This window comes from Syzygium oleosum, unplaced genomic scaffold (assembly GCF_021117445.2).
Source record: "Syzygium oleosum isolate NSW1041296 unplaced genomic scaffold, Sole_v2.1 Sole_v2.34, whole genome shotgun sequence".
Classification (NCBI taxonomy): Eukaryota; Viridiplantae; Streptophyta; class Magnoliopsida; order Myrtales; family Myrtaceae; genus Syzygium; species Syzygium oleosum.
The window spans coordinates 1,930,331-1,955,096 of record NW_026607518.1 but is presented as its reverse complement, the minus strand read 5'-3'; the positions used below and the strand labels follow the sequence as shown (position 1 = coordinate 1,955,096).

The following is a 24,766-nucleotide window of genomic DNA, read 5'->3' as shown; positions in this document are numbered from 1 at the left end:
GCCTTGCAGAAAAATAAGAACTGGAGATTGGTAGAGTTGCCGAAGGGGAAGAAGCCAGTGGGGTGAAAGTGGGTCTTCACTGTCAAATACAAAGCAGATGGGTTAGTTGAGAGGTACAAGGCACGACTGGTAGCAAAGGGATATACCCAGACCTATGGTGTGGACTACCAAGCAACATTCTCTCCAGTTGCGAAGCTGAATACCGTACGGGTTTTGATGTCACTTGCTGCGAACTTGGATTGGCCTTTGCACCAATTTGATGTGAAGAACGCGTTTCTTCATGGAGATCTAGAGGAAGAAATCTACATGGAAGTCCCACCTGGGTATGCGTGTGTTGACCAGTCAAATGTGGTGTGCAAACTTAAGCGATCATTATATGGGTTAAGGCAATTACCCCGCGAGTGGTTTGGTCAGTTTAGCTCAGCGATGAAGAGGTATGGATACACTCAAAGTAATTCTGATCATACGTTATTCTTAAAACGTAGACAGGACAAAGTGACAGCATTGATTATATACATGGATGAACTTGTCCCCGAGACGGAGTAAATAGTAATGAGCACTAAGAACATGTTAATTGTGTTTCACGACTTGGATGAAACCTAAAGGCCAAAGTTTTCAAGTTTTAATTGTGTTTCCTGTGAGCTCTTGTCCTTTTTTCAAGAAATTCTAAAAGTGTGGGAATCTGTAGTTGTTCTGTAGACGTAAGAAAAATGTGTTGTGTGAAGTGAAATCACGTGAAAGGAACATCAATTGATTCAATTTGGAAAGTATTGACGACCACAATTGTACAAGCCCGACGTCGTACCATGCCGCGTAGATTACCAAAGAGACTGTACATTTTGGGATTTATGACTGTTTGAGTGGTGAAAGGTGAATTCGTATCGCGCCTTGGAGAGTTTGTCCATCACTGAATGTTGGCTTTTAAGTCGTGCTTTACGCGGCTTATCATCCAAGAATTAATTAAAATAACGCATGAAAAATCAGACCGCAAATACAACACCATGATTAAAACGTTAGTCATGTAAAGTATTAAGATTTGGAGCAACCAATAAGCATATATAAAAAATTGTCCGACACAAAGATGACCTATCCTATTAAGCTTTTGTCTCTCTAATTGTTTGATTTGAAAGATCTAAGTTATGTCACCATATTAAAGCAAAAAAACTTTTTTTCAAATATAGAGAAGTCACAATTTATCAGGTGATATGTTCACTAATAGTCCTAAAACTTATCGTGAAAGTGCAATTGAGTCCTAAAATTTTCAAAAAGTGCAATTGAGTCCTAAAACTTGTCAAATTGGTTCAATCTAGTCCTAAAGTTAACACCATCAATTTGTCTAACGAAAAAAGCTAATGTGACATTTTTAAATTAATTTCCCTCTCTTAGGGTGGACGTGGAGGGAGAGAAGGAACAAATATACACATGAAAATGCCATATAGACTGATTTTTTTTAATAAAAAAAAGCCAATTCAGATTAAAATTTTAATTATAAAAGCCAGGTAATTAATTTGGCCGGAATTTCACGCCGGTGGCACTTAAGTAATAGCTTTTTTCTTCGATTTGGCACTAAAGTGAGCCGGCGAAAATTTTTGGCACTAAAGTGAGTGGCGTACACAACTTTTGGCACTTCTAATGTCATTGTTCCCCATGTTACGTGTACGGTACACGCCACTCAGAGGGTCCATTAGAGGAAAAATTGTCTAGCTTGTTGAGTGTAACGTAGGTTTTGGCTATTTCTAATGCTTTCGCGGTTATAATAAAGTGACTTGGTTTCTACACACGGATCCATAACTTGATCAAATTTCAAAATGTTTCCTTGCATGACCTGCTATACTTGCTATAGACACAGTGGAAACATGAATCCGAGCTCAATAGCGTGGGCTTGTAACTAAGTGAAAACATAGGCACAAAGTAAATATTCTTACAAACATCGCATACACGGACGTACTTTACAAATATCGCGTACACGGATGTTCTACTCCTAGAGTCGTAAATTTGGAGAAATCCCTCTCTCAGTATTAGTTCCTGAAAATAGCATGGAATGTGGTTTGCCGATGCTAATTGAAGATAGGACACTTAAAGCATATGCAATGCACCGTACTTGTAAAGAAGACTCTATACAGGAGTCTTGGAAATAACCCAAAAGTGGAGAGGAAGCGCGGGGAGATCATTGGACATTCAACCTACTTCAACATGAACCAAGAAGTCCTGCAGATAGACAATTTTGAAGACCGGACTAACAAATGATTTCAACTTCAAATTGCCCAGATTGAAAAGTATAGGGCTGAATTGACTGCTATTCAATAGATTTATGACCTTTTTTCTTGGTAACTATCCCTTCATACCCTTTTGCTTATCTATGTCAAAATTCCACCCTAAACTTGTCGCCCACCGTGAATAAAGGGCAGTCCAATTTGTTGCATTCCTTCCAATATCATCTCAACAACACCCTTTACCTCCTTTTACCAAAATGCATTTTGTGTGTTTCATTTCAAACGGTAGTATAAGCTATCTTTCTTGTGTTAAGTTACGTTTATGTTCTGTGTTATGTTTACGTTCCGTTTCTCGTCGAAAAACAATTTGATGTCGAAACTATATAATTTGATAGTTGCTGCTTCTCATGAAGGTTATCCAACCCACTTGTACTTTCTTTTCTTTTCTTTTTTAACATTTCCATTTCTCTCCATGGAAAAAGTTAGAAGGCCTAAATTTTGATTATCCAGAGTCGCCAATTGAAAACGATGAATCTTGAGACCAAAAAGCGAACTCAAACAACTTACCCAACTCGATCTTCAATATAGCATGCTGAGCAAGCATTTGTTTTACGGAAAATCTTAAGATTTCAAAAATATTTTCCAAAAAATAATTGATTATATCGTTGAGAAAAATTAGTCAATGAAAGTTGCTGCACCTCGAAAAACAAATTGATGTCGAAACTATAATTCGATAGTTGCTGCTCCTCATGAAGGTTGTCCAACCCACTTGTACTTTCTTTTCTTTTCTTTTTTAACATTTCCATTTCTCTCCATGGAAAAAGTTAGAAGGCCTAAATTTTGATTATCCAGAGTCGCCAATTGAAAACGGTGAATCTTGAGGCCAAAAAGCGAACTCAAACAACTTACCCAACTCGATCTTCAATATAGCACGCTAAACGAGCATTTGTTTCACGGAAAATCTAAGATTTGAAAAATATTTTTCAAAAAATAATTGGTTATACCGTTCGGAAAAATTAGTCAATGAAAAATGTTTTCATTATCAACAACAATCTATGACTAATTATTTTTTTGGGTGATGAAAGTATTTTTATTTATTCATTTTTTGTAAGCGATACATGCGATCATTTTTTGAAAAATATTTTTCGAATCTTGAACTTTCCACGAAACAAACGCAACTTACAAGTGTTGTAAAAGATGTTGAACAATTTCATGGGTTAGTACTGGTCCCTCATTGCCAAAAGGCGTGGCATAATTTCGCAATCTTATGGAGTTAGGACTGGTCCCTCATTGGCAAAACGTGCGCAACCCACCTTCTTCCTCCTTTTCACGTGGAATGACAGCAAATCGTTACAAGAATGTGGTCACGACCCTTGTTCACGGTACATTCCCAACATGGCATTTTCCGCAAGTCATTATCGACCTTTTAAATGTTAAATCACGTCTTCTCGATCGAAGTACGGTTCTGTCTTTCACACTACTTCGTGTCATTTAAGAACCTTTTTCTTCATTTCCGAAATCGAATAAGTCTCACAAGTATAGGGTAATTCTTTTTTTTTTCTTGGACCATGTCGGCTACTAACGGATAATTGCGGTCAAAACACATAATGCGGTTGTTGACTGCAAGGTAGCTCCTTTATTTTTTTTTTCGAAAGAAAATTTTATTCATTACTCAAAAAGATACATGAGAAGTAAAGCAAGCCCATAATACTACAAAATAAAGTCAAATTCGGTAAATAAGGAGGATCAACAGAGCACCAGCTAAGCACACACTTGTTTCATAAAAAAACAGATATGTCAAGCAAAATAATCGGTGACCGATAACTAGATTTCGTATCACTGTCAGTTATGAGCGCACGTCGAAATTTTCTTCTCCAATAAGTATAGCGTTTCCAGTTGGCGGTGTGCGCCTAGGTTTGGCTTCCTCTATACAATTGTCGTACAGAGACAACCAAAACAGATTGAATAAACACAATTTTAACTTTCGAAAGAGCGAATCTTCGTAGTTTAACGAGATGCCAGAGCTCCTGCGATCACCATTGAAACTTGAAGCAAAGAATGTGTACACAGACAGAGCATGGGGGTAGCGAATCCCTGTAAATATTATTAAACTCCCAAATCTAAATTAGCAGAGTTCAAACTCTCAGATCTAGAACTAAATCGAGATAAGAGAGCTCTATCTAGATCGAGAAGAACAAAAAAAAGAAAATAACAAAAAAATTCAAACAAAATCAACAAGAGAGAGAGGGGAGGGTTTGAGCTACTCTCCCCCATGGCTGAAGGTTGAAGAAGACGACGGAGAGAAAAGAGAGCGGGAGAGAAAAAGACTTTTTTTGTTATTATATGGCTGCGAGGTAGTTCATTGAGCATAAAATAGCTCTCCTCGGTTAGCATTTGTCATCGCGACGAGTCTAATAATTTTGAAAAGTGATTCCTCAATTGAATGTGGTACGGATACAAAATGTTTTGTCTTCGAATCTTTCCACATCCATTATTTGCCTTTTCGATAGTTGATTTTATGGATTTTTTTAAAGTTTTGTCTCATCTTCGTTTAAGGTAGCATTCTTTTACCTCCTCAAATTATGTATGCCTCTTGTTTCTTTCCCATGATCATCATATGCCCCTTTATCAATTACTTCATGAAGGTTATGTATAAAAATTTGGAAACGTTACCTTCTTCCCGTTGATATGATAATAATTTAAAAGTTCAATACTAGTGCCAATTCGAAAATTTAAGTGTATATATATACTTTCCACTTTACTTTTTTCAAAAAGCATGAAGTCAAGCCAAATTGTTACTTATTAAGCTCACGTCTTAATTACAATAGTTACAAGGAAGATAATGTATTTTGTAGATACATTGTACTATTCCAAAATAATAGATTGAGCTAATCACGACATAAAAAAAGAACATATTTAATCACAATGCTGACGCTTAGTTATCATCGAAAAAAATATCAAAAGACGGTCAATTTATTAAATGGTGACCCAAATTATGTAATTCGAAAAATTGGAAACACTTCCAACAGCTGCGATCTAGTTTTAAAAAAAAACACTGAAAATCACACGTCACAATCATACAATTAAATCATGCTAAGTTCTTTATCAGCAACTTGTGGCCTTGGTCAATGACTTGAACGTCACCGATGAACCCCCGGGCAAGCTCCCGCGCTCCAGGTCGAACGTGTCGTAACGGAGGAACAGCTCCACCAACGTTACCCTGCACACGAGCAGCACCAGATCCTTCCCCGCGCACTGCTTGTTCCCCACCGTCGGATCATCGGTCTCCCGGCCGTTGGACCAGTAGACGTACCTCAGCAGCTTCTCCCCTTCCCCGACGAACCTGTCGCCTACGAACTCCTCCGGGTCGTCGAAGACCCTCGGATCCTTGGTCGCGAACGGCTGGTACCCGAACACCATCTCGCCCTTCTTGATCTCGAAGGCCACGTCGTGGCTCTGGACCACCGTGTCCCGCTTCGCCCTCCCGTACTGGAACGGGACCGGAGGGTCGATCCTGAGGGCTTCGTACACGACCGACTTGGTCAGGCTCATCCTGTCCAGGGCGGCGAGGGTCACCCCGCCTTCCGACTCGACGGTCGACCGGATCTCCCTTGCGAGCCGGCGGTGCAGGTCCTCGCCTCCCGACCCGACCCACTTGATCAAGATGGGCAATGTGGCTTTCATGCCGCCGTAGGCGTTGAACCCGGCAAGGAACACTAGGTTGTGGCATGCCTCGTCTCTATCGATTCCTAGCCTCTCGGCTTCATCCAAAATGGAAGTCGCTTGCTCGCTAAATGCATGGTAAAGCTTCTTGTAAGAAGATTTAATAAGTAGTGGAGGAAGTGGGAAAGTGTGCAAAATGACATCTTCCAAGAAATTTAGGACCATGTTGTTAAACCGTAGGGACAGTAATGGGGCAAGTTGGAGAAATAGCCAGAGGTCGAACATGGTTGCCCCTTTGGCCCCTAGGATCGTGCTCGAGGGCTTTTGGTCACATAATAGCATAAACACAAAGTTGAAGGACATTTTGTCGTTGAGGGAGCTGAAGGAGGCTTTCCCTTTGCTCGACAGTTCGTCCTCTAGGTCGACAAAGAGATCCGACAAGCAGCTCCTGAGGGTCGGGATGAACATGTCGCGCCGAGCCGCGAGAAGGGACAAGAACCAGCGCTTGATGGCGGCGTGCTTGGGCTCGGACGGGTCGAGAAAGGCGCAGGCGCGGTGGCCGCCGGTGAAGGCAGTGGAGGGCATGTATGTGCCATCCAGCACGTTCCTCTTTTCAACCTTTGATGTGTCGAAGAGGACGGGGAAGCTGATCGCGTCGAGGAGGACGACGACATTGGGGTTCGAGGAGATGAACGGGCCGGGCGGCATGTTGGCCCTGAAGACCGTCAACCGGTACTTGCGCATCCGGTCTCGGAAGAACTCATCTCTTCCTTGGAAGTAGAAGTAATCGAGACGATCCCTAATCGCGCCAAAGAATGGGAAACCGTAATCTCCCTGGATTTCTTCCGGTGGAAGTTCCAAATCCGACATGATCGATGCCACGAATTGGAAGACGAATTAGACGAAGACGAAGACGAAGACGAGCAAGACGCAGATATGCACGACCAGACAACTTTAGAGGACTGGGTTTTGGTGAAATTGGGGATAATACGATGGTCCTTGCGAGGCGAAGTTATATAAAGATGTGGTGGTATAATCGACCACGACAACTTAGTGCATTGTACTGGGACAATGGCAAAAGGAACCTTGTTGACTGAAAAGGACAAGTAAACTCACTATGGTAACTATAGTTAATCCGTTTGGTTGTTATCTATAGCAATTTAAACTAATAAGAATCGAATCATGAAATGATACGCTGCAATTTCAGATGAGTCACCTAACGCAGTAATTTAAGAATTAAATACGATTAATTTGTTCATTTCTTGACCAACGATCTGACATGTCAGTTTAGTATCTGATTTTTGTAAGCTAATCTTAAGTTTCATATAGTTTACTCACGAGCGTGAACATCGCGCGGTCCACACCGCATGAAAATCGAGGGGGAAAAATACTGATAAAAAATGATTTCGAAAAGGTGTCTTCCAGTTGATAGATAAAAAAAATTTTCCCAAATTGCTTTCATGATTAAGCAAGAGCAAGCGTTGAACTCGCTTAAAAGATGCCCTAGAGTTGAATCGAATGCCTAGGCGATTGCGACATTGCATCTTATCTAGTGAATAAAGGAAGGATATAGCCATGAGTGATCAATTCATTGTCGAAAGCCTACAAGAGCAACACTTCACGATAAGTGAAGATTTTATGAAACCCCCACCCCATCAGGCCATCAACTCCGAAAGAGCCGACCAATATAGCTCTTTCACGAAAAATAAATGATTTGAAAAATAATTTCTGTAAAATAATTATTTATATCGTTCATAAAAATGAATAAACGAAAACCATTTTATTATTCACGAAAATGTTTAGACATAAATAGCTGTCGATAATGAAAACGCATTCTATTGATTAATTATTTCTAGCGATACAAGCGATCTTTTTAAGGAAAATATTTTTCAAATCATTCATTTTCCGTGAAACAAACAAAGCCTAAGTTTCTTTGCGGGCCATGTTTTACTCCGATCATAATTCATTCGTCGGTTACATGAAATAGTCATCACTCACACCAAACTTAGCTATAATTAAGTGTAAAGGATGTCAATATTTGTGACCTACCAATAAAAAGAAACGATGGACAAACTTAAAAAGTCCAATTCAAAAACTCAAGCCATTAGGTGGATAGAGACTTTATGAATGTAAGACCCATTGAAATCTCGTAGACAAGTGGTGTAGGATACTCTAATACCCCGTCTCACATGGAAACAAAATGGATAACACACATTGAATTAACAAACGAGAAGTCTCACAGCTAAAATAAACGTGAGTCAAAACTTACTTTAGTATCGTGTTAAAAAGTTCAACCCAAAAGTTAAATCCGTTGAGTAAATAGTATGAGATACAAGGCTCATTGAACCCTATACATGAGTAGTGTGAGATACTTTAGCACTCTCTCTTACATACAAACAGTATTGAGAACTAAAGAATCGAGGAGTGTGAGATACTTTAGGTAACTTTTAAAAGACAAACTTTTCTAAAAAAGTATGATTACATCAAAATAATATCGATTTTGCGACTATTATTTTAGTTTTCTAAAATATGTGAAATATAACTTCCGCAAGATTTGTATCGGTTTAGCACCAATGCATTGGTACGAGTCTTAAAGGCAATATAGCAACTTGAAACAAAAGTTCTATGTGGACAGGTAAAAAAAAAAACCAGGGGCCACAAAAATAAGGTATTGTAAAACTTTATATTTCGATTTTTCGTGTTTAAAAACTTTTTAGTGCTACATTCTAATAATATTATTTCATTATTCTAATTAACTTGTCCCCGTAACCGAGTAAATAGTAATGAGCACTAAGAACATGTTAGTTGTGTTTCTCGACTTGGATGAAACCTAAAGGCTAAATTTTTCAAGTTTTAATTGTGTTTCCTGTGAGCTCTTGTCCCTCTTTCAAGAAATTCTGAAAATATGGAACTCTGTATTTAGTCCGTGGACGCAAGAAAAATGTGTTGTCTGGTGAGGTGAAATCATGTGAAAGGAACATCAATCGATTCAATTTGGAAAGTGTTGACGACTACGATTGTACAAGCCCGACATCGTACCATACAGCGTAGATTACCAAAGAGATATTATACATTTTGGGACTTAATGCTAGTTGAGTGGTGAAAGGTGAATTCGTATCGCGCTTGGCAGAGTTTGTCAATCACTGAAGTTGGCTTTTAAGTCGTGCTTTACGTGGTTTATCATGCATAAGTTAATTGAAACAACGCATGAAAAATCAGAACGCAAATACAACATCATGATAAATCATGTAAAGTATTAAAATTTGGAGCAACCAATAAACATATATGAGAAAATGTCCGACACAAAGATGATCTATCATATTAAGATTTTGTCTCTCTAATAGTTTGACACGAGAGATCTGGCTTATGTCACTATATTAAAGCAAAGAAACTAATTTTTCAAATATAGAAAAGTCTTTTGACCAAAAAATAAATAAATATTGAGAAGTCATAATTAATTAATAGAATACTTAAACAATGATTTGGTGGGAGAGGGAGGGCTGATGTCGGGAACCAAGCAAAATGAAATAACAAATAGCCCTAAAACTCTAGAATTACTCAATTTGTAGTAGCTCATATACACACACTCACACACACACAAAGGTTGCTCCACTTTTAAATATATCATTATATATATAAGTAGATGGATTTTCTATTGAGGATATGTCTCGAATTTGAGCCCAAAAGGAAATCATACCCAAGTAAGTAGCCTAGTTTGTTGAGTAGGTTTTCCAGTTTGGATAGTTTCCTAATTTTAACTAGATTTCTTGGTTCAATAAGTTTCCAAAATGGGGTTTCCTACTTTAGATCCAAAGTATTTTATACTTAGGAGGTGGGTTTTGGTTTTTTGCCCATGAGAGAGTAGCAATTGTGCGGCATGCTCATTACATCCTCAAGGAATTGCAAGTGTTTAGAAGCTAATAAATAATTTGGTAAGGTTTGTGAATTCCTTTTTTTTTTTGGTCGAAAGGTTTGTGAATTCAGTAGTGCAACTGAAATGGTGTTTTGTGAGAAATTGTGACGGCTACACATTGTGTGAGTTATTGGATGTTAATTGGGATTTGAAAATACTGAGAGTGTTTGAATGTGGTTGTAATTTTTTATATCGCTTGATCTATTATGGAATTTCGTATTGCTTTCCTCGTGGATTATGTCCCATTGACCGAACCATTTAAATATTGTTGGGAAAACCTCCTATCATATTTTGAAGTTGACAAAATCATCTATTTCTCATTATTATTCGTTAAGTGTAGATTTTGTCTTATTTCACGTAATGTTGATATAAAGGATGCTCTAACGCCTATGATTGGATGGGAAGTACAAAGTGAGAAGATTAATAGAAGCTGGGAGGACCATTGTAGAGGGTGAACAAGCCAGAGAGAACATGAAGTTCATGAAAACTTGGAGGTATCGTGACAAGGTAAACAACTAAGTGAAGTCTTAATCACTACTACGCTAATGAAGACCAAATGGATAGCAGCTTATAAATAAACTATTAACATGAAGCTTGGATATGCTCACGAGAAACTAATAGAAGTAGCTCACTATATCAGCTATGAAGAACTTGTGTTTCTCGTGCTTACGCAATCTGGAGGAGAAGACCTAGATATCCCTTTGGCCAATATCCTTAGTCAAAAGAAAATTAACAGCTAGCTTCAATTCCAGAATGAATATTTAAAGGAAAATCTAATCGATTATTACTCACTTGGTAGAATGGACTATTACCAACTATAATCAACTCTTTTTGGGGAAACCTCACCATTACCAGGAAGATTTGATTATATTGGTAGCCAAACCTCCTGTGATTGAGTTCATCATCTTAAAAGAATAATTGATTCTCTTGACAAATTTTCAACTACTAGTTCGAACATCGAGACTATATATGAGAACCAACGCATGTTGTAGGGATGTACGATGAAAACAGAGCAAGCTACAAACTCGATGTAGTCACATTCTTATAGTGTTGTGAGCGTGAAGTATATTCACTTGTGAGACTTCACGGTTTTTTATACTAATCTGATTTGAAGAGTGTAAAAGAGTTACAACGGTGTTTGAGTATAAATAGAGTGATCTATCAGTTTCAAGTAGAAGCCGTACTTGCTAAGTTGTAACTATTCAAGGAATTACTAGTGGATGTCAGCTTGTTGGTGGTTAATATAGGAGATTGGGCGTAAGCTTGGTTTAAGTCAAACAACTATAAAAATCTGCGTGCATCATTATTTATATCTATAATATTTCTTTATTTTTCTTATAGAAGAATATAGCACATGATATTATCAACTTATTCGTGCATATATCAACCTTGACTTGAATAATTCCACAAAAATATATCAAGTTTCGGAAATAGATTATATTGTCAGTTCCAACAATTGTTATAAGAGCACGTTGCTCATTTTTTAGAGTCCCATATTTCCAGAACATAAAGATATTACATTGTTGCTACGCGCATGAACATCACACGGTCCACAACACATGAAAATCGAGGGGAAAAACATTGGTGGATGATTTCAAAAGGTCCCTTCCACTTGAACTAATAAATTTCGCAAAATGCTTTCATGATTGAGCCAAGAGCAACTATTGAGCGCGCATAAAAGATGCCCTAGAGTTGAATCAAATATTTAGACGATTGTGACACCAGTCTCTTTTCCAATTCTTAAAACACGAGAGAATGATATAGCCCATGAGGGATTTAGTTGAAAGTCTACACGAGCAACACTTTACTAATCAACCAAAACATCATAAAACAACCACCAGGCTACCAACTCCCAAAGAGCTGGCAGTGAATTTATCCAAAAAATTATCTAAAAAGTCATAAACCTATTACACTTTTATCAATTCGGTCTTAAATCATTTAATTGAGTCAATTGAGTTATAAACATTTTCATGTTTTGCTAATTGAGTCAATTCAGCCAATCTTGGCTAGAAATCGCTGATATAGGTGCCGACGGTCCTACATGACACGATTGGCAACCGGTGCTGACGTGAACATTTTTAATAATGTATTTATATTTTTTCAATTTTTTATTAATTCATTCTTTTCTTTTTCCTTTCTTTATTCCTTTTCTTCTCTTTTCCATCTTTCCTTTTTTTCTTTTTTCTCTTCTATCTTTTCTTTTTCTCTCTGTCGGGCATCACTGGGCCTCGTCGATGGCCGGCGGCCTCGCCTAAGGCTGTCCTCCTTGCCTTCTCCATTCCTCAACAGAGAGTAATGTACGCCAACTTCATTCAAATAACATCAAAAACATTCTCCACTCCACCATGACTCCGATGATTAATTTTGCCCGCCATAGGATCGTTGCCACCACTCACCAGCCACCACACACACAACCAAAGCATTGAGCATACAAAATACTATGGGTGAGCATATCGGACTAACCGAACCGGCAATCACCCGGACAAGACCGGACTGGTTGGTTCTAGGCAATTCCAAGGAGTCCCGGTTCAGTCCCAGGTTCCTATTTTTGGAATCGGTGACTGGTCGGTCCGGTTTCCGGTTCCAAGTGGGAATTGGGCCAATCTGATCAAACCGACTATATATATTTTTATTTTTTTATTTATGAAGAAACACCGATTTTATGTCAGATATGTCACTCCTCGGATAGTTTGAGTGTCAATGTTTTCGTTTGAAGCTTTTGGCAACTGCAAAATTCAGGCTTTGTGAGGAAGAGAAAGCATGCATGTCTCTTTTCCCCTCATAACCATCACTTAAATGTCTATATATACATGCGACAAATAAAAGACGAGACAGAATAGTGTCCTGCCTTTTAGTTGTCAAGAGGCTCTTTTATATTGTGGAAAAGGTGGACGCTGACAATGGGAAGAGTGAAAGATTTTCTACCTTGCATGTGCAATTGGGAATAGCTAGGCTTGTTTTGAACACAATTATTATAAAGCACTGCGGAAATGCAAGACAACCAAACTTTATTGATGTCTAGAAGGTGGAATGGTTTGCGGAAACCTATTGAATTTTGCAGTTGCAGAAAAAGCGGAAGGTCCAGTTCGATTCCCGATCCTAGGACCAGCCGGTCCGGTCCTCTATCCCAGAAACTGGGAACCGGTCCTCCCGATCTAGTTCCCGGTTTCGGGATGGGATCGGACCAGACCGGGAACCGATCACCCCTACAAATACAAAGATGGAAAGGAAAGCAAGGTAGAGAGAAAAAAAAGAAGCAGCAAAACTGAGTACACCAACACCAACTTGATTACTCGATTCTGCTCAAGTAGACTCACAAACTATGAGACGCAGTTTTCATGTCGCATATTATGCCAACAATCAGCATGGTTTATTAATTAATTCAAGCAAGACTGCCTGTAACAAGTCGCACACTATTTGTATTAGCATAACATGATTCTCAACTCAAGCATGGAAAAAGAAATATGACTGCCTAAAAGTGCAATGATCAGATCGCATGAGGTTAAGCATTGAACAAAGTAACTATTGAATTCGTTTCATCTATGATCGTGCACTGCGATATCATTCAATCATTTCATCGAACATGTCAAGTCCATTTCCACCAAGGTGTTTATATGCAGAATTAAACCATTGATTCTTCTCAAATCATCACAATATGAAATCATATTATCGAAGCAACCTCAATCGTAATTGATTTTCACATAAACAAAACTATAGCTCTCGGCCTCTGTTTTGCTAAGAATAGAGCATACGGGATTAGATTGAATAGAAGATGATTACCAATGATTATTAATTATCAAACTTGAATAAGCGGTCACAGAAACAGCTTTGTGGACTGAAATCATCGAAAAGGCTAGTGGTGTTCGCGATTCAAGCTCTTCGACAGTGGTAACCAAGAGCAGCGATGAATAGAGGTTTAACGCGTTGCTGTGGAAATGGCAACATTGACGATCGACAGCAGCCAACAGTGTCTAAAAGGTGACGGAGAATGGAAGTCGATGAAGAAGCCTTTGGAAATTCAGGAAAAGATTAAGTAGATTAGTGCGATTGACTAAATGAGAAATCGCAAATAGAAATCAAAGAGAAAGGACTTAGCTTTGATTCCACGACAAGATTAGAGAGCAGAGAATGAAGATCTATAGCTTGATCGAACTTCAGTTACGACGGATGTGAAGAAGATTCAACTGGATATAACTAGTTAGATGGAAGCTGGCACCACCGCAAGGATTTGTCATAGTTTGTGGCAGTAGAGTTGATTCAGCGTTGCTCCATGATGATGATGATGTTGCAGCAGCTGAGATTAGGGATGAGCGCGGTTCTAGGGTAGAACCGGGAACCAGAAAACCGAACCGGAGGGTCTGGTTCGGTTCTAGGTTCCATGGAGAGAGGGTCCGGTTCCCAGTTCCCCATTTTTAGGAACCGGCGATTCCGGTTCCGGTTAGGAACCAAACCAGAACCAGGAACCGAAACCGGAACCAGGAACCGGGATCCCTAAAAGCTAAAAGAGAAATTACATTCCCTAATTCTCAAATCTCATTCTTTCGGTCTTTTCTCTCTTCAGTTTCCTTCACTTCTTCCTTGATCTAGAAGGCGGAGACCGTGAGGAAGGACGAAGGAGCGGCTTACCAGTCGAGTGTCAAACGGAGCTCGGCTCTCTCCTCCTCGTCCTCTTCTCCATCGGTGAATGACTCTCCGAGTCTTCTGGAGGAAGACGAGGGTTTCGTGGGCGTGGTTTTCCCCCAAAATCCGTTGCCCTAATTCAGAGACTCGCCATTTCGCGGGCGTGGTTTTCCCCCAAAATCTGCAACAGCTCGGCGGGGGTCTTGAAGGTGATCTTCCCGGTGAGCTCCTTGGTTCTTTTTGGGATTCGCCTCTGTTTCTAGTCGTTCTTTTGCAGCTGAGATGGTGAGGCAACGATAGTGCAGATTAGGTGACAGTGAGCCTCAATGAAGGAGACAAAGTGTCACACCCAAAAACCATCAAGAATGGGGGATGACACCACCATCCTTCCACCCAACAGATGCAGCCTCAAACACAATTAAAGAACCAACTCCCAAAAGTCCCTGCGATAACGTTCTTGTACTATGACTCCTAATTGAGGAACAAGGAATGGGATGATCAACCACAGTCTAGTGAGTAGTGCATTTCTTCTAAGCAAATCGAGTAGCCACTAAGCATACATATAAGTATAGAGCAATACGAGAAACTCATAATCCAAATTTTTAATGTACAAATAATATCAAATATGAGGTGTTTCATTTCAAAAAAACTTTATATAAATCTAAAATACTTATTTAATCTATCATCACAATTCAAATATTAATGGTCAAGTCCATTGACCAATCTCAATCCAATCACGCGTTAATGGTCAATTCTATTGACCATTCTTAAATCACATGTCAGTGGTCCATCTATTGACCAAACTTGTACTCAAATATCTAACCATGATCACACATAACGTCCCGTGATAAGGCGACCAAGCTCCCCTTATCAAGGTCTCCACGTATATTGCCGGTTACCGACCCACAGGGATATCCTATGTGACATCCTGAAAAATTAGTCCATTTGGGATTTATGAAATACTGGATTTTATGAACGTACTCGTAGTCAGTTCTCGCCCGGAACTGATCATTCCTGGGAATACTAACCATTAGGGAAAGGCTAATAGGGGAATTAAATTCGCGCCACTAAAGAAAATTCGATCGTGAATGGATTTCGACCATTAAATCGCGTAAGTGATATTTTGAGCCACTGTTGGCCGATCCAAGGATAGTTAGGGGTCAGTTCGCCACTGTCCTAGTAGTAGATCGCGGGTGATTCCGTTGGACCACGAAACGACTTGACGAATGATTCTGAAATTATACCGAACGATCGTACCCCTCGGATTAAGTGATTGATCTTCGCGATTTTAATGCAACCGAGGTCGTCACGTACCGAACGGACTTGCACGTGACTCGATTCAGTATAAGTCATGAGTCGATTCTGCGAATTTCCCAGCATGCCGCCCGTTCGCTCGAGAAACGCTCGAGTTGCGTTTAATAGAATTTAATTATGAAATTTTTTGCCCAAATTGGACACCGGAAAATTCAGAAGTCACGCCGGAATGTTAGGACGACGTTACACGTGACACGTATGAATTTTTGGTGCGTTCAACTCCTTCGGAAAAATTCGATTTGGACAAGAAACGGAGGGAAGTGACCATTTTACCCTTGGGAATTAATAAAGGGTTAGTTGTGTGAGAGAAGGGAATTTTGGTAAATTGCCAAAAAGTTGGTCAAAATTGATTTTTAAGCCCTTGACCCCCCTTTCTCTCTCTCCTCTCTCTCTTCTTCCTCCTTCCTCATCGTGAAATTCCCCCTTTTTGGCCGTAACGCCCCCCCCCCCCCCCCCCCACCGTGGACCCATTTTCTCTCTCTCTCTCTCCCTTTGCAGTCGTCGCCGCGCCATCACCGCCGCCGGTCACGCCCGCCGGATCGCCGCTGCTTCACCACCGAGCCTCAAGCCCCCCCCCCCCCCAAGCCGCCGTTCTCTCTCTCCCTCTCGGTCTTTCCCTCTTGGCCGTGAGCCACCAACCACCGCCCAAGCGGCGCCGTCGCCACCCAAGCTGATCGCCGCCACCCGGGAGCTGTACGCCGTCGCCGCCGTCCCCGATTTAGTGCCGCCGCTCTCCGTTCTAGCCGCGATAGTCTAGAACGCGGGTAAGTCGCGCTCTAAACCCAATTTAGGACTTCGGGTATCGACGGGCGATTTTGGGCGAAATCTGTATAAAGTTAGGTGCGGAATTGTATGAATTGGTAGTGGAAATTTTATGGCGGACCTTGGGATTTAATTCGGGCATTAATTATTGGAAATTCAGAAAAATAGGGGCTGCGAATTACTGTTCACGAGCTGTGATTTACTGTTCACTGGGCTGTGATGGTTCGATCGGGACGCAAGTTGGATTTCTAGAACCGAGATTTAATGGTGAGAAAGTCCCGTGAAGGACCGGAATCAATTTGGCGTCGTTTGGCGGGAGAAAAATAGAAATTTATGTGTTTTACGTGTGTTTTAATTATAATTGAGTTGGGATTGTGAAATTTACAATATGCGGGTGCGAAAAATTGGGGTTTATGATTGGAATTGTTTGGCGGGCCTTGAGGATTATTTTTGGAATTTTTGGAGAACAATTTGAGGTGAATTATAAGCTGCGAATTACTGTTCACAAGCTGTGATTTACTGTTCACGGGGCTGTGATGATTTGTTCGGGACACAAGTTGGATTTTTAGAACCGGCATTTAATGGCGAGAAAGTGTCGTGAATGATCGGAATTAATTCGACGCCATTTGGTTGGAGAAAATTGGCAATTTACGTGTTTTGGGCATGTTTGAATTATTCTGGATGGAGTTGATTTAATTGAGTATTTGTTTGTGTGTTATATGAGGTAACTCAAGGATGAAATGAGGATGTTTCGAGGCTGGAGTGAGACTGAATAGAGTGTCGGATGTTGTGGGATGGAATTGGCAAACTTAGAGCTCGATTTAAGGCCAGGTAGTGTCGGTTTGGTGTGTGGTAGTATGGTTAGATTGTGATGTTTAATAGGCTTAGAAATGTCGAAATTATGCCTATGAACGTGGCTGTGATTGTGGGCCCGTGAGCGGCCTTGTGTGTTTATTGAACCGTGATTTGATGGATTGAAATGTGCTTGATTATGAGCACGCGTGGGCCAGATTGAATTAATTGTTGAAATTGACCATGTCGAATGCTGAGTGAGCATGTTTTACGTGTTAATTGATGCGTGCACGGGCCACATGTGATGGGCCAGTTGGGTGTGGTATATGCGTGTCGAGCATGCGCATGAGTAAGAAAGAAATGTGGTGTGGCATGTGATTGTGGAATTTATGTGAAGGTGTGGAATTGCGAGTATTGGGATCGGGCCGAGTATCATAAACTCGGGCCGCGATCATGTAGGTCTGTTGCATTTGGCACAGGCTGAGGCTTGAAAAAGCAAGAATGAGAATCGGTCCGAGGCACGATCAGCTCGGCTGAGACCGGGATTGGACCGAGGCATTATAAGCTCGGGTTTCGATCATGTAGGCCTGTCGCATTTGGCGCGGGCTGAGGAAAGTGTGAATGTGGGATCGGACCAAGGCGTGTGATGCTCGGGGCGCAATCGAGTGTGAATGTGGGATCGGACCGAGGCGTGTGATGCTCGGGGCGCGATCGAGTGTGAATGTGGGATCGGACCGAGGCGTATGATGCTCGGGGCGCGATCGAGTGTGAGTTGGGATCGGGCCTGGGGCGTGTGATGCTCAGGTCGCGATCGGGGCCTGAGGCGTGAACGAGTACGTAGGCCGGAAGTGTGGTGATGATTGGTCGCAGTGTACCTGAGGCGTGTACTTCAACGCGGGTCACTGGCGAGTGTTGTGGAAAATGAATTGTCGCAGTGTACCTGAGGCGTGTACTTCAACACGGGTCACTGGCGAGTGTTGTGGAAAATGAATTGTCGCAGTGTACCTGAGGCGTGTACTTCAACGCGGGTCACTGGCGAGTGTTGTGGAAAATGAATTGTCGCAGTGTACCTGAGGCGTGTACTTCAACGCGCGTCACTGGCGAGTGTTGTGGAAAATGAATTGTCGCAGTGTGCCTGAGGCGTGTACTTCAACGCGGGTCACTGGAGAGTGTTGTGGAAAATGAATTGTCGCAGTGTGCCTGAGGCGTGTACTTCAACGCGGGTCACTGGCGAGTGTTGTGGAAAATGAATTGTCGCAGTGTGCCTGAGGCGTGTACTTCAACGCGGGTCACTGGTAAGGAATATGAAAGAGGAATAAGAATGGAAGGAACACTGGGATGAGAACGATACATGTGCGTGTGTACATCTGACATGATTGAGTTTGAATGTTGTTGTGCGCATCATTGGGCCTGGCAATATTATTTGATGTGCCTGCGGTGTGATGTTTCAGCGTGTGTGAATATATGTGTGTGATTGCGTAATTGTCTGGAGATACGTGATAGCCTAGGTGGGGTTTAGGGGTGTACTTGCTGAGATATAATCTCATGGTTGTGTAAACCAACAATTTTCAAAACCCCGACCTGAGCAGTGAACCCTCCACCACCGCCACCAGTACGTTTTGGAGTACCAGTGCATAGGGAGTATGAGGTAGCTGAGTTTCCGATGGGCGATGGGATGACCTGGATAAGACACACGACGACGTATTTGTAGAAGTACGATTGCCATTGTGGGAAGCGAACGTGTATACACACAGGTATTTTAGGGATGCCGACGGTTCAAGAAAGTTCAGAATCAGACATCGAAGAATCAGACTCAGAGTGGATGCCAAGTAAGGGACGTAGGGGTTAGAAGGTTTGTTGGATAGCTAGGCTTGGGATTGAGAACCATTTTTGCGGGTGAACACCAGGTCATCGACTCCTTTTGATGTTGATAGTTTTAGTAATGTATGCACTGGTAGACTAAGGTTTGTTCTATTGTAAATATGGTGGAATAAGTTTGATCGAGTACTGGAAATGTATATTCTCCCAATTCTCCCCAGTTTACATTTGTCCGGGTATTTATGGTTTCCGTGTGCGCAATTAAATCTCTGACGTTAGGATGAGGTCGGCGATAATTCCTGGGTTGTCGCACAAATCGACCAGAGAAGGATGTCGCGAGCTCAATAGGGTTCGGGGCGTGACATCCCAGTTTGAATTGGTATCAGAGTAAGGACAGCTCGATCTGGACTGGTCGAAGTTTGTAGTGATAAGGAACAGAGATTTGGGGTAGAAATTGGGGAGATCTCAGTGGGTGTAGGGTAGTGTGAGCTACACGTGCCTCCAGATTGTTTGTTGTGATTGTTTGTGTAAGTCAATTGTGTGTGATAATTGAATTACAGGCGCGTCTGGACTTGAGGTAAGTGTTCAGACTCTGATGATGGTGATTTCGTGATTTGTAGTGGGGAATTGCTTGTTGAGTAAACGGATGTGTTAATTCGTTGCTTAGAATTGGATTGAGCTAGTTGGTTTAGATCGCTAATTCCTTAGTGGAATTACAGCAGGTAGCAGAGTGGTAGAATCGTGACGATGAGCAGCGAAGGAAGGGGAATAGGAAGAGTCCCAAGAAGGGGCGCTGGTAGAGGATCCAGGGGTAGAGGACGCGCTCGGGCTAGAGCCATCGAGGATCTTGGAATGGGTGCTGGAGCGATGTAAAATTTAGGACTTGATGCTGGAGTAGCAGCAAACCTCGGTATAGAAGTTAGACCTGTTGTGGACCCCAGAATGGAAACGGTCATGAGGACCCTAGAACGGATTGGAGATATAATAGAACGGCAGACTCAGGAGCGAGCTGCTCCGGTTGCCCAAGCCGTCGAGGCTGTTGCTGTTGCTAATGAGAACCAAGATCAGGGGCAAGTGGTTGTCAATAGACCTATGCATCAGTTGGTGGAGCAGTTTATTAGGTTGAAACAACCTAAGTTTTCTAGAAAAGGTGACCCGGAGGCTGCACCTAGATGGGTAGAGGAGCTCGAGAAGACTTTTGAGGTGCTAGAGTGTACTGATCATGAGAAAGTAACGCTGGCGGTTTACAAGTTGCAGGACAACGCGAGCGATTGGTGGAAGGCCACCAAAGATTGGGTTTTTCCGGAAGGCACAGCTCGGACTTGGGCTGTTTTTACTAAAAAGTTTTATGAAAAATATTTCTCGGCAAGTGCTAGGGAGAAGAAACTAGCAGAGTTTATGAGACTCCGCCAGGGTCAGATGACTGTGGAACGATATGAAACGGAGTCCATTTAACTGGTTGAGAATCCATGGGACAAGGTTCAGAAATCCCGAGACGGACTGAAGTCGGATCTCTGAAACCTAATGATTTCACTGAACATCTGCAATGATGGGGAAGTGTATGAATGAGCTCAAGTGATAGAGCGAGATCAGTTGGAAAGTGCAACTACTTCTGGATAATGATTTGCTCAAATTAAGGATAATCGCCGCCTCGAGAAGAGGCAGATGGCGGGGAAACAGGCGATTCGTCCCACCGGTTAGGAAGGATATTAGAAAGCCAAATCGCCAAACGAGCCGTTTTGAGGCTTGCATCGAAAGTGGGAGTCGGAACAACTAGTTAAACTGGATGGGACTGAATCTGTTGTGCTTGAGTCACGTTTGGTGTGATGATTCCTCGATTGATAAGGTGATGGTGTCGTTAAAGTGTCTTAACTGTGAGATAGTAATCGAGAGTAGAGAAAAGAGTGTCAACTTGACAGTATTGGTCAGGTGCGATTTTGAGTGGGGAATTGAAATGGATTGGCTAATAAGACAGAAGGCCGTTATGGACTGCGACTAAAGGACGATCCAGTTCAACCCAGTTGAACGTCTTAGGTTTGATCTTCAGGAAAATCGAGGAGGAATCTCGATTCCTTGAATGCCCTCGTTTGAGGTGACTAGATATCCGATGATAGTTGTGAAGGATACGAGGTGAATGTGGTTGACTCGACCGTGACGGAATTAAAGTTGAAAGAGTAAACGAGGTGTGTAACCTTTCGAGGTCTTTCCTCAGGAATTGCCGGGTTGCCACTAGAACGGGAAGTGGAATTGTAAAAGGATTGGCCCCGGGATGAAGCTAATTTCGAGGGCGCGGTGTTAAATGTTCTTGTTGAAAATTTAAGGAATTGAAAGTCCAAATGTACGGACTCGTGGATAAAATTTTGTCCGCCCGGTGTGTCTCCATGGAGAGTTCCTGTATTTGGTATGAGGAAAAAGGACAAGACATTGAGATGGTACGTAAATTACCGGCAGCAGGACCAGGCGACAAAAAGGAATGAGTACCCATTATCGAGGATCGATAGTCTGTTCGATTGATTGCAAGGAACTTTAGTGTCCTCTAAGGTTGAATTATGAACGGATGCCACCGGTAAGGAATTCAGAAAGAGAATGTTCCTAAGATTGTGTTACGGATTGGAAATTTTCCGTTAAGGACATGAAAAGAGGATGTAATTACAACTGCTTAACAGACGAGGTATGGGCACTAGACATTCATAGTAATGCCCATTGAGCTAAGGGATGCCTTGCTGCTTCTGTAGACCTAATAAACCGAATGTTCCAAGAATTATGGGATTAGTTCATAACGATCTTCGTTGATGATGAATTGGAAGACTCGAAGAGCTTGGGAACAAGAAGCAAGTCTGACTGAGGTGCTGCGAATCTTGAGAGAACACGCACTCTACGCCAATTATGGCAAGTGCGAATTTTGGCTCAATAGAACAATATTCCCTGGACATATAATCTAAGGGGAAATGGAATTACAGTGAACCCGACTAAGGTTGAGGTGATGATTAAGTGGCCAAGATTTATGCCAATAACGGAGGTTGGCAGTATCTTAGATTTGGCTGATGATCATCGATGTTTTGTGGAAGATTTTCGTCGATAGCCGTGCTATGGGCACGACTGATTGAGAAGGAAATCCGTTTGAATGGAAATGTGACATGATTCCAAGGATGTTGTAGTAGGATCAAAGGGGAGCCGGAGAAAACTCGATTCTATCAGAATAGCAGTTGATAAACTGACTAAGTCAATGCGCTTTCGGACATTGTGAACGGACTTTGAGTCGGACAGATAAGTAGAGTCGTCAGAAAGGTCACCCGATCGGAGACGACGACTTTTAGAGCTTGAGATTGGGAACTAAGTGGCAGCACAAGTGTTCCTCAATGGAAAGATTATCCTAATTTGACAGAAAAGGGAAGTTGAGCCGAGGCATGTCAAATTATTCGATATTCGGGAAAAGATCGGAGATATGATCTAACAAATTGCCTCGTTGCCTAATCTGTCCTAAGTATATGATGTATCTCACGTGACAACGTTGAAGAAGTATGAGCCAAATATGACCCACATTAAGGAGAAACGGACGTGGATGATAAAGTATCGTACGTGGAAAGGGCCGATGAAGCTTGAGGACAGAAAGGATCATGGGCCGCATAATAAGTCAGTCCCAGTGATCCAAGTGTATGGGAGCACCGAAGGACAAAAGGTGCCATTTGGGAAAGCAAAAAGATGATGCAACGTCAATACCCCCAGCTGTTTGAGCAGTAGTAAGATTGTAAATCTTGAGTAGTGGTGGGATTTGTAAATTTCGAGGACGAAATTTTTATAAGGGGGGAAGATTGTGACATCCTGAAAAATTAGTCCATTTGGGATTTATGAAATATTGGATTTTATGAATGTACTCGTAGTCAGTTCTCGCCCGGAACTCATCATTCCTGGGAATGCTAACCATTAGGGAAAGGCTAATAGGGGAATTAAATTCGCGCCACTAAAGAAAATTCAATCGTGAATGGATTTCGACCATTAAATCGCGTAAGTGATATTTTGAGCCACTGTTGGCCGATCCAAGGATAGTTAGGGGTCAGTTCGCCACTGTCCTAGTAGTAGATCGCGGGTGATTCCGTTGGACCACGAAACGACTTGACGAATGATTCTGAAATTATACCGAACGATCGTACCCCTCGGATCAAGTGATTGATCTTCGCGATTTTAATGCAACCGAGGTCGTCACGTACCGAACGGACTTGCACGTGACTCGATTCAGTATCAGTCATGAGTCGATTCTGCGAATTTCCCAGCATGTCGCCCGTTGGCTCGAGAAACGCTCAAGTTGCGTTTAATAAAATTTAATTATGGAATTTTTTGCCCAAATTAGACACCGGAAAATTAGGAAGTCACGCCAGAATGTTAGGACGACGTTGCACGTAACACGTATGAATTTTTGGTGCGCTCAACTCCTTCGGAAAAATTCGATTTGGACAAGAAACGGAGGAAGTGACCATTTTACCCTTGGGAATTAATAAAGGGTTAGTTGTGTGAGAGAAGGGCATTTTGGTAAATTGCCAAAAATTGGTCAAAATTGATTTTTAAGCCCTTGACCCCCTTTCTCTCTCTCCTCTCTCTCTTCTTCCTCCTTCCTCATCGTGAAATTCCCCATTTTTGGCCGTAACACCCCCCCCCCCCCCCCACCGTGGACCCATTTTCTCTCTCTCTCTCTCCCTTTGCAGTCGTCGCCGCGCCATCACCGCCGCCGGTCACGCCCGCCGGATCGCCGCTGCTCCACCGCCGAGCCTCAAGCCCCCCCCCCCCCAGCCGCCGTTCTCTCTCTCCCTCTCGGTCTTTCTCTCTTGGCCGTGAGCCCCCAACCACCGCCCAAGCCGCGCCGTCGCCACCCAAGCCGATCGCCGCCACCCGGGAGCCGTACGCCGTCGCCGCCGTCCCCGATTTAGTGCCGCCGCTCTCCGTTCTAGCCGCGATAGTCTAGAACGCGGGTAAGTCGCGCTCTAAACCCAATTTAGGACTTCGGGTATCGACGGGCGATTTTGGGCGAAATCTGTATAAAGTTAGATGCGGAATTGTATGAATTGGTAGTGAAAATTTTATGGCGGACCTTGGGATTTAATTCGGGCATTAATTATTGGAAATTCAGAAAAATAGGGGCTGCGAATTACTGTTCACGAGCTGTGATTTACTGTTCACGGGCTGTGATGGTCCGATCGGGACGCAAGTTGGATTTCTAGAACCGAGATTTAATGGTGAGAAAGTCCCGTGAAGGACCGGAATCAATTTGGCGTCGTTTGGCGGGAGAAAAATAGAAATTTATGTGTTTTACGTGTGTTTTAATTATAATTGAGTTGGGATGGCGAAATTTACAATATGCGGGTGCGAAAAATTGGGGTTTATGATTGGAATTGTTTGGCGGGCCTTGAGGATTATTTTTGGAATTTTTGGAGAACAATTTGAGGTGAATTATAAGCTGCGAATTACTGTTCACAAGCTGTGATTTACTGTTCACGGGGCTGTGATGATTTGTTCGGGACACAAGTTGGATTTTTAGAACCGGCATTTAATGGCGAGAAAGTGTCGTGAATGATCGGAATTAATTCGACGCCATTTGGTTGGAGAAAATTGGCAATTTACGTGTTTTGGGCATGTTTGAATTATTCTGGATGGGGTTGATTTAATTGAGTATTTGTTT

At 42.0% G+C, this 24,766-nt stretch overlaps 2 protein-coding genes across 2 annotated transcripts; one reads left to right on the top strand and one right to left on the bottom strand.

Annotated features, from left to right (window-relative positions):
• Positions 1 to 5,303: 5,303 nt before the first annotated feature.
• LOC115664755 (allene oxide synthase 3-like) lies at positions 5,304 to 6,826 on the bottom strand. Its single transcript, XM_030586641.2, has one exon. It carries the CDS (start codon positions 6,744 to 6,746, stop codon positions 5,319 to 5,321), a length of 1,428 nt encoding a protein of 475 aa, XP_030442501.2. The 5' UTR covers positions 6,747 to 6,826; the 3' UTR covers positions 5,304 to 5,318.
• A 13,223-nt stretch (positions 6,827 to 20,049) lies between these two features.
• LOC115669073 (uncharacterized) lies at positions 20,050 to 20,550 on the top strand. Its single transcript, XM_030590397.2, has one exon. It carries the CDS (start codon positions 20,050 to 20,052, stop codon positions 20,548 to 20,550), a length of 501 nt encoding a protein of 166 aa, XP_030446257.2.
• The last annotated feature ends 4,216 nt before the right edge of the window (positions 20,551 to 24,766 follow it).